The following is a 13,298-nucleotide window of genomic DNA, read 5'->3' as shown; positions in this document are numbered from 1 at the left end:
ATTCACAAAAGCTGCTTTTGTTCCATTGTAGAGTCCTTTTCTTCAAAGGACCAGATAGTAAATATTTAGCCTTTTCCTGCCATATTGTCTTTGTTGCACTACCATTATGGTGCAAAAACAATCACAGACAAAAATCTCTATTTATAAAAATAGATGGGAGGCTAGAATTGGCCCATGGCTGTTGTTTACTGACTTTTCTTCTGTTGGATTCACCAAGCATTGTCTGAGAACTTCTGGTCTGGCTGAGCTTTGGGGCTGAAGGATGAATAACACTTGTTCTTGATCCAGAAGGGGTGTTGGTCACTGCCTGGTGGGAACAAATGCATGTAAACAGAAACCCCCAGGGTGACAGGCTCTTGAGGATGGGAGCCAAGGAGCAGCAGGTGCATCTCATAGAGGAAACAGCTAGATCTTCTAAAAGAAGAATTGTCCAGATTACAGCAGAGAATACTGAGAAGCCCCAGTGTGACGATCCAGATTAAAATGGTGTCCTAGGTGTCTGAGGTTTGCGGTTTGGCTGTCTGCACCCACCCACTGAACAATTGCACGCTGGTTAGGAGCATGAGCTTAACAGGCCTGGGATCAAAAGCTGTGTGACTTAGACAAGTGTGTCAGGTTCCTAATCTCTAAAATGGAGATGCATGGGGGAAGTAGATGAGATTGTGTGGGTAGCATATTTGTTGAATGGAGGGATGCTCTCTAAAGAATAGCTACCATCGTAATTAGTATTGGAGTTTCCCACAATGCCCCGGGAAGCTGCCCTGCTCCATGTCTGATTTGCTAGCACTCACAAAGAACATACAGCAAATGCCTGGCTTGTTAGCAATAACAATGCTATTAATAATAGCGGTACTAGTTGTACTAAAACAAGAGTAGCAGTAATGGTTGCTACCACTTAATTAGCACTATCTATTTGCCAGGAACCATGCTGAGATCTTTACAAGGGTTATCTCACTTACTCTGCTCCACAGCAGAGCCCCCATTGTTTGCCACATTTTAAGAAGGAAGAAAGGAAGCTCAGGGAAGGCAAGTGACTGCCCTAAGATCACACAGGGGCAAAGGTTGGAAGTGGGATTCACACTCATGTCTGTCTAACATCAGTAACCATGTTCCCAAGCTCCTGGCAGCACGAGGATAACACACTCTTTCTTCTGCCTCTTACTAGTGTCCAGACAGCAGTGGATTGTGGCAGCAGTGGCAAAAAAGAGATGTAAGTTAACCCCAAGTAGAACCGAGCAGCTCACAAGGGTGAGCCCCTGGCTCTCTCTGTCCAGTTTGCAGAGGGAACATCCATGTGCACTTAGAGAATTATCAGTGATGCCCATAAGACTAATGCCTTCATGGTCACAACATACAGCACTGGGGACATAGTATTGAACTGCCCTAGTTCTTTTAGACAGAAAGAAGCCTGTGCCTCCTCATGCCACGGTCCTCAAACACCTTCAATGGCTCCCTATTGCCCCAGAATAGACTTTTTACACTGACATTTGTATTCTGCACATTCAGACCCTTACTTTCCCCTCTAACTGTGATTTCTGGTTTCCATATTGTTTATGCCCCAACCATTATGACCTCCATACCTATGTGCACATGATTCCTTCCACCCAAAATTCCATTCTTCCATCCCTGCATAGCCAAATGCTAACCTTCAGAGAAGGTGGAGCTCAACTTTCACTACTTGATGTCTTTCCTTAGGCCTCCACGAAGCAAATCAAGGCTCCCTCTTCGAAAGAAAAAATTATTAATGCTTTATGGAGGCATAGAGGGTAGGTTTTATTAGAACTTACCATTATGAACGCTTTGTAGAGACGGAGGGCAGGTTCTAGTAAAACCTACTGTCTGTCCCTCTATAAAACATTAATAATTTAAAAAAATTTTATGGTTATTTATAGAGATGGGGTCTTGAGGACAGGGTCAATGTTAAGTTCATGTGTTCAGCTCCCTGGTGCTTGGCATACAAGGAGCATCCTATTAAAAAAACCTATATATATTATATATACACACACATGCACACATATAAATATTAATATACAAATATACACACATACATATACACACACATATACATAATGTCGAGTGAGTACATCAACTTACGTGGTCTCATTGAGAACCTATGAGGACCCCCTCTCTGTCTGTGCCACTTTCAGAATCAGGGGACATAAAAGTAGGGTCCCTGTTTATAAAGATGATCTAGCTAAGGTAAGGAAGGAGTTAAGACCTTCACACTTCATATATTCCTTGAACATATCAAGATCAATGCCAAACTTTACTCCTAAATTGGAGAGACCTCAACATTTGTATTGGAGTGTGTATCTTCCCAAGGAAGAGGGCCATGATTAATAGCATGGGCATTGGAATAAAAAGGAACAGGGTTTGCATCCCAATTTCATCATTAACTAGCTGGGCGAACTTGGCCAAGACCCAAATTGGCCTCTCCAAATCTCAGTAATTCCATCTGTGTAACTGTGGCAGCACTGGCTCCTACCTCTCTGGGATGGTGAATGAGGTTATGCAGGTATATCACTTAGCACAATGCCTGGCTTATGCTATGGGCGAATATCTAATTATTGCTGTTACTGTGGTTGTCATCGTGCTGATGGTGTCCTGCAATCTTCTTCTAGGGATAACGTCTCCATCCTTAGCTCCCAGCCAGAGGGCAGCCTGCAATCCTGGTTGAGCTGCACTCTGTCCATGGCCACAGATACTGTGAGGACTCCTTCTCGACAGTCAGCCACCAGCAGCCACATCCTCAGCCCCAGGTAAGAGTATCTCCCTGCTGCCTCTGGATGGCCAATAGCTTGAAGAATCTCAGACTTTGAAAGTTGTTGTTCAAGTCTTTCGTTGTCTCTGGCATAGGCAAGAACAAGCACGGTCCTGAAAGTCTGAGGTATAACTCTGCCACATAGCTTTGTGACTTTAGGCAGATCCCTTACCCTCTCTGAGCCTCTACTTCCCCATCTGCAAAACATGGAATATAATTTTATTTACTGATCCAAATGGTTGAAGCAATGAGGACCTAATGCAGTCCTCTCCAGAGCTTGGTTTTCCAGATTTTAAAATAGTACAGGGTGAACATTTTAAAAAAAATAGCAACAGTTGTTATAGTTGCCTTCTGCTTAAGGCACGTCATGCTCTTTTTTCCATTTGTGGGTAATTACAGGTTCAAAAACTTTTTAATAAACATACTCACTTAAGTTTTTTTTAAATGGAGAGTCATCGTAAAGAAGTTGGGCCAGAGGATTTATCATCTGGAGATTTTAGCTTTATTTGGATTTTAGCTTTATTTTTAATTTTATAATTTCCTTACCACAGAAAGGGATGAATTCAGATGTGGCCTGATATGGAAGCATCACAAATCTACAGAAGTGCCAACAATAACCACCTTCAATAAATGGGCCTTTGGATTCACCCTTAGTTGCACAACTTCTATCATCCATCTTCCCTCTTGCTTTTCAGCTCCATTTCTCTGAGCTCATTTGGTTTCCCTTTTCAAGGGTGGCCCTCTTGTAATTAGGAGTTAATGGCCATAAGTCAGAAATTATGATTAAGAGATGCATAATTAAGATGAAATGCACACAGCTTTTGTGAACAGAAGGACCAATGTGATAAGACTGGAAAAATCACAGATTCACAGAGCAAACCTAGACAAACCCCTTCCTGACTCAAAGACGTGTTTGCTTTGACGCAGGGGTTGTCTTTACAAAAAAGAAGGGAGTGGGAGTTTATGCTAACCTTCTGGGCATATTTGGCAAATGGCAAATGTCTGGTGCATGTCTGCAGGATGGTCTTAGGCTGAAAGACTTAATGCAGAAAATATCAAAGAAAGGCTCCAAGAATGGGGTGCTTCTGGGGAGCTAATTAAAGCAAGATTATCTGATTACTGCTCTTAATTAAAAACAAAGGCCTATATGAAGAAGGGAATTGTGTCCTCTGTGAACCCCAAACTATGAGGACTTTATCTCTTCTGAAAACTAAATACCTTTGCTTTAGCCTGTCTGCCAGTGGCAGCAGGAGAATTGGAGGCAGCCAGAGAAGAATGCTTATTAACATTATAACCAAGTTTCATAATTATAATCATGTTAGGATGGATGATAAGGATCCTAACCCATGAATCGTAGCCTCATCTAAGCTGTTTGGCACCTGTTTGAATGGGAGAGGTATGATGGTTTTGGTGCAGGATCTCAAGTCAGATCTAGATTCCAATTCTTTTTTTTTCATTTGCTATAAATGTTTAAGATATAATTGATGATTGTCAAATAACAAAAAGTAGGCACTTTTTGCGTTGTAATGGCCCGTTGAAAAGTTTTAGAATTGTTATTCTATACAGAGATTCATCTTTAATCAGTGTCCTGGCTGCTTCCAAATTCACTGAATTCTCTAGCACTGGATTAGAAACCGTAATTTATAGGAAAACATACATAACGTATAGTTTTTCAAGTAAACTTTTTGGAACAACAAGACAAAGCAGTACATATAACTTTCAATAAGCATTTCAAAACGCTTACTAGGTATGGACCCGGACATAGATTAAAAAATAATATTCCAATTCTTTATTTGCATATCTGCAGCTGTGAGATTTTGGGCAAGCTGCTTAACTTCTCTGTTCGTGTTTCCTCCTGAGTAAATCATGATTGTTGTTGGGGGCAATGTGGTGATGCACAAGCCACTCTCTACGCGGAGCCTGGCACCTAGAAAGAGCTAAAAACATTAGCCATTTGAATCAGCATTAGCAACTATTTGATGCCCAGAGGAATCCCAGGAGGTAGACTTCACTGTCTATCTTCATGTTGCGGAAGAGAAATCTGAGACTCGGAGAAGGGGGAGCAACTGATCCATGCATAGATGGTCTTACAGCTCCTGCAGCGGGCCCTCAGGCAAGGTGGGTCGGTCTTCAGCATCTCCCAGAGAGCCCATCCAGAGTCTCTTTCCCTTTTCTCTTCCCTTTCCCCTTCCACATCCTTGGGCATGTTCAGCTGCTGTTCGGAGTAAATAGTGCTTGCACCAAGAACAGGGAGAGGGCAGGAGGCAAGGGAGATACTTACACATCTGTAAGAAGGGATTTCTTGTCTGTCTTCCTCATGGCCACATCCCCAGGGTTGGCTCACAGTTGGTGCTCCATAAGTGTTTGATGAATAAATAACTGACCACAGCATCAAAGCTAGAGCAGAAATATTAACTGTGATTTGTCACAGCTCAGCGCTGATTGTGGTGCAGAGAGGGTTGGTAGTTCACTCAGTAGCACAAAGTAGGTAAGTAGAAGAGCCAGAATTTGAACCTAGGTTGGAATCCCTCCAAAGCTTCTATTTTATTTGCCACACTACCACAGCTCTCTGACATTCATCCAGGAGGTAGATCACTCACCTGGTAATGTTTACTGGAAAAATCTGACCTCTGTTTATTAATACTAAAACTGCCTAAGGATTATTATTCAACTTTCAGTGTTCAGCCAAGACAAAGTGTCTACTGAGTGCCAGATCCTATGGCATTGAGCCCTAAAAATTTTGAACCCTTTCCTTTGAATATGTCTACAGCTCGAAGACTCAAGACATTCTGAGTTGCAAAGGACCACTGGGATTGTCCAGCCCAACTTGCTCAGTATATAGATGGGAAAACCTGAGGTCTGCAGAGGAAATATCTTATCCAAATTTATAGTATGAACTGACCCAGAGTACAGGTGTCTTGACTTGTAGCTCTTTTTAATTGCACAAGCAATCTATGAATACTTCCTCTCTTAAAGAACTTAAAATATATCAGAAGGCTAAAATCCTGTTTGCCACCACTGCAGTCTTATGCTTCCTTCTCAGAAGGATTCATCATCTTTAGTTTGGTGTATATCCTTCTATATCTCTTTCTATATGTATATATCATAAACATATATATGTACTTGTAGCAAATATATAGCATATTTGTGGGATTTTAAAAAACATAAATTATATAATTATGTGTTATGCTTTTCATACATTTTTACAATTTACTTCTTTCCCTCAACAGTACACCTTAGAGATCTTTCCTTACCAGTATGCCTAAGTCCATCTCATTCTTTGTAATTCCTGCACAAGCTGCCATGCTTTATTTAACTCTAGTGTCCTTATTTCAATTTTAGGTGCTTTCCAGATATTTGCTATTAATTTGTCAAGCTTTGAAAAACGCACATCCTTATAAACATGGGTAAACGATTCTCTGGATCAAAGGGCATTTGCATTTTAACTCTAATAGATGTGAGTGTCCTTTCTGCTAGGAGACTGTATCATAGTAGAGAACAGGACTCCTATTTATACCTGCTCCCATATTACCTGGTGCGTGGGAAGACCCAGTAAATGAGCCTCTTGGATATATCCCATTTGACTGAGAAAGAAGGTCACTCTAAAAACAGAAGAGAGGGAGAAAACAGTCTTCTGCCAACAAAATAAAAGCATTCCCCACATTATTTATAAGGGGATGTCAACTCAAGAGAAATACACCTAAAGCGTTATGATTTACAGCCCAGGAATCGCACTGCTGCCACTGATAAATGCAAGCGCTTCTGGAGACGAAGACACTAAATTACCTTTGTCGCCACAGAGAGGGGGTTTATGGGCTGGGTGGTGGCAGTCACACTTTGTTCAGGAGTTTCTCTTAACATCTGGCCGCAAATGGTGCCTGGGCTATCCAGGGGCTGGCATGCTCATGTTAGTCCCTGCTGTGTGCCTGGTCTCTCCTTCTCGCCCTCCTTCCACTGCTCTGTGGACGAGAGTGCGAGGGCAGTGAGGTTCTCCCAACTTCTTCTTACCCTTACAATACATTGGGCTTCCTGAGCAGGGTCTAAGCCCCATTTCTTTCTAGATCCTCACCCCAAGCCCAATAAAACCCCAGCCATGGTCACTCACCCTGTTCTGCAAGGTCCACACGCTGACAGCCATGACGACCTAGCTAGCTGTAGAGACTGCCAATGTCTTGTCATTGGGCAGTTGCTGTTCTCATTTCCTGGGCAATTATTCCAAATCATCCCGACTTCCTCGTGATCTCTCCCCATCACTCTCAGGAGGCACCTCCTCTCCTGTTTCATTCAAAGTAAAATAATAATGGCTTTAACTTCTGCGGTGATATGTATGCATTCATCTCTATCTGCCCCTGTCTTCCCTCTGGTCTCAGAAGATGAGGTCCAATCCTGTCCTGTCTGAAGCTAATGGGGATCCAGGTCTTCTTCCCCCTAAAACACTGTGATTCATCTAGTGTCACCTCTGTCTCCTGTGTCCTCAACTTTCCTTGTTTTACTTCTTCCCCCAGAGGTTATAAACACCTGAGGTCCTCCCCATCCTAACCATGTCCTTGTCCATCACCCTGCTGTCCTATTGAGTTATTGCTTTTCCTTCCTTTTGATTCGAGCTTCTCAGACATGTTGTTAACAGGTACTATCTTCACTTACTCCACATTTACGCCTTAATTTACTGCAGCCCAGAGACTGCCCTGCCACCCCGCTGAAACCTTTCTTACTGTGTCAGCAGCTTCCAAAGACACAAATCAGGGGACATTCTCTAGTCTTTATATTTTCCTGGACTTTTCCCCACTGTTGAACATTTCTTGGAACTCTATCTGCTTGACCTTGACAAGATTTCTGTTCCTTGGTGCTCCTCAAATGTCTCTTCCCCGGTCTTTGCCTGGACTTTATCCCCAAATGCCAAGGTTCACAGGTTAGTGCCCTCACCTGGCTGTTTCGCTCTCCACCTGATAGCAGGCGATTCTCCTTTTGTGATGTTGGCTCTGCAGCTGTCAGCAGGTGACCCCCAAATACAGACGAACAGCCTTTATATTCTCCCAAGTTTTAAATTTATGTATCTTATCTTATTGTCTACGTTGATCACCAACCAGGTATCTCCCTGATGTTTTAACTCAGCATGTCCAAGAGGAAACTCATCCCGCCCCACCAGCCCTGTGTTATCAGGATCATTGAGTGGTTCTGTCATTCATAAAGCACCCCGTGCTGGAGCCCTTATTATCTTAGGTTATCATTCCCCTCTGTCATCCCCATATTCAACGAATCCCTAAGTCTTGTATTCTACCCCCCACCCAAACAAATACTCTTTCTACTTCTCTCCATCCCCCACTGCCAACACCTTTAAGTCAAGCTACCATAATTTTGCTCCTAGACTCTGGCAAAGACCTTTCAAAACCACCCTCCTTTAGTCCATCCTCTATACTTTAGCCGGTATGATTCCTCTAAAAGGAAAATCTGGTTTCAGTGGCTCCTCATTGCCTACAGTAAGGGTCAGCAGACTCCTGTCCACAGGCCAAATCTGGCCCTTGCCCTGTTTTGGTAAATAAAGTTTCATTGGATCACAGCCATGCTTATGGTTTTTTGAAAAAACATATTGACCATGGCTGTGTTTTCACTGCAGTGGCAGAATTGATGAGTTGCAACAGAGACCATATAATGCACAAAGCCAAAAATATTTGCCATCTGGCCCTTTACAGAAGATCTTTGCTGACCTCTGCCTTACAAGGTAGGAGTCAAATGCCTTAACCTGACTTACATGGCCCTTCATGATATAGGTCTTGCCTACTTTGCTGGTCTTATTTCCCTCCTTTTCGTCACAATTTGTACCCCAAATAGTTTGTAGCTCTTCTGCATGTACTATGCTAGCTCGTAACTCTAGTCCTTTGTCTGTGATATTCCCTCCGACTGGAACACCCTTCCCATGTTTCTTGTCTCCTCTTAATCATCCTTCAAGACTCAGCTCATGCATTGCCTGCCACAAGAGCCTCCCCGATCTCCTGGTGGGTCAGGTGCCCCTCTACTGTTATCTCACAGAACTCAAATCTCCCTCTCCCATAGCATCGTCCATATTATGTAGATATAATCTTGGCAAGGTGTCTGTCCCCTTCATTAGGCTGTGAGCTTCTTAAGGACATAACCCTTGTCTTTGTCCTTCTTGAACCTCAGCACCTAGTACAGTGCCTGTCACATAGTAGGTACTCAATAAATACTCATTGAACAGATAAGTGCCCAGTGGATTGAAGTAAGATGGCTTCTCATCAGGGCAATGAAACAGACAATATCAAGAACCCCTGATAGATTTGCCAAACACATTAACTGTCTCCTATCGCAGAACAAGTTATTGGAAACATGAAGCGGAATTGATGAATTATAATGAGAACAGAAGGTCTGGGGTTCAGGCCCTCAGAGTGCAGGTGGAGGGCAGAAGCATGTGGTGGGTGGTGGGCTCAGAGAGTTCAACAGGGCCTGACCAGTGGGCCTGAAAAACACACTCCAAGAATGTAAAGGGTAGATCTGTTTTCTAATACAACCTCTCCTTTACTAGTTCCTGACTATGAGCAAGTTACAGTCTCCGAGTCTCAGCCCCTCCACCATTAAATAGGCTTTAATAATGTTCCCTTTGCAGAGCTGAAGAATTAACAACCAAAGCAAATTAGCACTCTAGAGTACCCAGTGGAAGGCCTGCCACCACGTTGGTGTTTAATAAGCAGAAACTCCCTTCCATCCTCTGTCCTTCATCCCAGAGCAGGCCAGGTGACGCTGCTGTGCAGAGGCATGGATGCTGACAGGCAGGACTAGGGAAAACTATGACTGGGTGCTCCACATGCCAGAGATTGCAAAAGTGGGCTAAACTCACAGCAGAAATCCATGAACACAACAGAAAACCTCTTGGCAATGAAAGTGGAGTTTCGGTGAGCTCACTTTTAAGTATGTTAAATTTTGTGCGTTTGGGGACATCCAAAGAGAATTGTCCAGAAGCTTTTTAAACTCTGACCTGGAGCCCTAAGGAGGTACCGAGAAACCTCTGCATAATGTTAGGATTCTTATGAGTGTAGGTGACGTAAAACATCAACCTGGCTAGAGTAAAGAAGGAACATTGATTGTTTCCTGTAGCTGGGAAACCAAAAAGGAAAATTTAGCTTCAGGCATTGCTAGATCCAGGAATTAAAAAATGAACATGGGGATTTGGTTCCCCACCAACCTCTCTGCTCTGCTGTCTTCTATGTTGGTTTCTTTCTGAGGCAACAAGATGGTGGCCAACAGCTCCAGATTCATGCCTGCACCATTCTGAGTCCAGTAGTAAAGAGAGCTTCTCTCTTCTTCACAGTTTCACAAAAAATGCAAGCCTGAGTGAGCCTGAACCAGTCATAATGGACAAGGGGACTGAAGGAGCCTCTTACCTTTGACCTAAGTCAGTCTTTCACCTGGCCCTTGGAAATTCCCACCAAACCATGAGAACAGTAAGGGAGGAGGGGTTCCCCAAAGGACAATGAAGGCCTTACCTGAAGCAGGAGAATGAAACTTGGTAGATGAAAACTATAAGCATAGAAAATGTTTTCCACCAATGGGGAGGCTGAACTACAGGAATGGGCAAGACTATGAAGACAAAGAATGGTAGGGAGGAAGGAAACGTATTTGAGTGTTTGGGGTCCCCATTCAGTAACCTTGGGAAATCCAACTAAAATGGTGTATCCTGATCAGAGACTTTATTTATCCCTAAATTTCAATGGCCAATCCATCACCACATAATTAGTAATGCTGTGCTTTGAATTTATTACCAACCCCGGCTTTCTACTGTTGCTATTGGACTTGTACCATATTGCAATGTGAGCATGGAGATTATTGTATAAATTATTCTCACTCACATAATCATCGTGATTTTAATTACTGTGTAATCTTTGCTAATTACTGTTGTATGTATCATTTGCTTTGGTGCCGATTTAACACAACTGCTTTTCGTTTGGCTAAAAGATGGCATTACAACTTTTCCTTTTTGCAGGGGAAAATTTGCTTTCTGTAAACATTTGCAGACCCAAACTTTTGGCTTGCAGTTCTTGGTTTAAAAAGAAAGATGCAGATCTTGCCACCACCCCTGTTTGTTTTTATTTGGGATAAGACTGGTTTGAATAAGTAAAAAGGTCTAAATTACACTGTATTGTCTTTAAAAAAAAAAAGTTGTGTTACTTTCAAAGAAGGGCAATTACTCTACTACAGACAGGAAGCCAAAGATGGGTCATGTGAGGGCTGCTTAAATGAGTAGATAAGACTCGTTTGTAATTAGTTCATTAATTATAGATATGTGAATAAATGGTACTTAGCTTTAAAAACAGCTCGTTCCCAAAGTGGGTTAAGCATCTGATGCTAATCTTATTTCAATAATACATTTATTTACTGGTCTCTGCATTCTTAAAACTGGGAGCTCAGGATAATTTTAATCCATCCTGGAAACACTTAATGAATGGGCCTCTCATGAATATGGTTTTATGTCTTACTAGGACATAAGGAGTATTTTCAGTTTTATTAGTATTAGGAAGATTAGTGGAAAAGATGTTGAAACTGAATGCACAGAAATATTCAATGCAAACACATTAACCATGGACCAAAGGCCTGAGCAAGTGAAACCAGGTGAAGTCTGAATGTAGACACAGGATTTATCCTTAGGACCCAAATCCTAGACAAGTATTTATAGGAAGGAAGCCTGTTTCCTGTCTGGAACTCCAGGTCTTGGATGGGAGGTCTGTGGACCTTTTAGAAAATTTGAGACTCACCTAAGCTGCAAGTTTGTAGAAAACTATTTGGATACATCATTGATGGTTCAGAACACTCTTTTAAAATCTGTGGTTCTCTGTTAAGCTAAGGTTTTGTTACACAAATTTGCCATTGAAATATATATACAGAAAAGTGGGTCTTAAGGAAATTTTCAAAAAATTGGTCATGCCTACTTCATTTGTAATTACTAACAAAATCCAGACTGGACCATTACAGTGCCCCTACAACTTCCTTGTGCCCATTCAAGCCATCACCTCCTCCTTCCTCAAAGATACCCACCATCCTGACTTCTAACACTGTATATTAGATATGCCCCTTTTTGAACTGTGTAAATGGAAGCATCCAATATGTCCTCTTTTGTGTCTGGCCTCTTTCTTTCAATATTATGTTTTCAAGATGCCTCCACACTGTTGCATGTAGTGGTAATTCATTTATTTTCATTGCTCTATAGTCTATAACAGTGGCTCTCAACTGGAGGCACTTCTGCACCACTGCCCACCTCAACAGGGGACAACTGGCAATGTCTGGAGACATTTTTGACTGTCTCATGCTACTGGCATCTAATGGGTGGAGTTCAACGATGTTGCCAAATATCTTACAATGCACAGGACAGGCCACATAGAATTATCGGGTCCAAAATGGCAATTATACCACCACTGAGAAACCGTAGTCAATAATATGCCATTGTGTGAACATAGAGTAATAATTAATTCTATTATTAATAGACAATTAAGTTGTTTATGGTTTCCCATGATTATGAGTAGTATTACTGGGAACAATCTTATGCACATCTTTTGTTGCATGAATATACAGATTTCTGTTGGGCGTATACTCAGCAGTAGAATTGCTAGGTGTTTTTTCAGCTTTGGTAAATACTGTCAAAACAGTCATTCCAATTTATGTAACCATCATCAGTGAATGAATGTTCTGATTGCTCTAAATCCTTGCCAACGCCTGGTTTTGTTACTAAAAAAATTAGCTATTCTAATAGGTGTTAGTAGTTTCAAATTTTGGTCTTCACTCACATATCCCTGGTAAATAAACCTTTCTATATGCTTATATCTTCATTCGAATATCCTCTTTAATGAAGTGTCTGAGAAAGTCTTTTGTCCATTATTTTTATTCTTTGGTTATCCATCTCTTTTGTATTGATCTGTAGTTCTTTATGTATTCTAAATGCATGCCCTTCATAAGGTATGTGGGTTTTCTTCCACTCAGTCACTTGCCTCTTTCACTCTCTTAATGGTTTATTTTTATAAGCAAAGTTCTTAATTTTAATGTAACCCAGTCTATAATGTTTTCCTTTATGGTTGGTACTCTTTATATATTGTTGAAAAATTATTTGCCTACTTTGAAATCATGCAATATTTTCTTATTTTTTGTAGACATTGTATTGATTTACCTTTTATATCTAGATATACAATGCATCATGAATTGATACTTATTTGTGGTGTGAGGTAGGGCTCACTCTTTTACATATAGATATCCAGTTGGTCTAGCACATATGTTTTAGAGAAATGATACTGTCCACATTACACAACAGTATGAATTTGTCATAAATCAAGTGATCTTATGTACATACGTCTGTCTCCAGACCCTATTCTAGTTCACTTTTCTGTGTGTCCATCCTTGAACCAATATAGCATCTGGAAGTATAAGTTCTCCATCTTAATTCCTCTTTCAGGTCAGCAAATGACTCTCAGGGAAATGCCACATCATACTGTGTTCACCTTCAGTGTATTTCCCTCTTTCCAAGATTTGGCCTTTTGAGTCC

The 13,298-nt window shown here is 41.5% G+C and overlaps 1 protein-coding gene across 1 annotated transcript in view; it reads left to right on the top strand.

Annotated features, from left to right (window-relative positions):
- Window positions 1-13,298, top strand: part of MYO18B (myosin XVIIIB) — a 287,077-nt gene that overhangs the window by 258,083 nt on the left and 15,696 nt on the right. The window contains exons 40-41 of the mRNA XM_025399134.1: window positions 1,166-1,210; window positions 2,622-2,759. Of these exons, the coding sequence (XP_025254919.1) occupies window positions 1,166-1,210; window positions 2,622-2,759 (183 nt within the window). The remainder of the gene's footprint in view (window positions 1-1,165; window positions 1,211-2,621; window positions 2,760-13,298) is intronic.

Source organism: Theropithecus gelada, chromosome 10, assembly GCF_003255815.1.
Source record: "Theropithecus gelada isolate Dixy chromosome 10, Tgel_1.0, whole genome shotgun sequence".
Classification (NCBI taxonomy): Eukaryota; Metazoa; Chordata; class Mammalia; order Primates; family Cercopithecidae; genus Theropithecus; species Theropithecus gelada.
The sequence above is the reverse complement of the archived record's forward strand: the minus strand, read 5'-3'. Positions and strand labels throughout refer to the sequence as shown.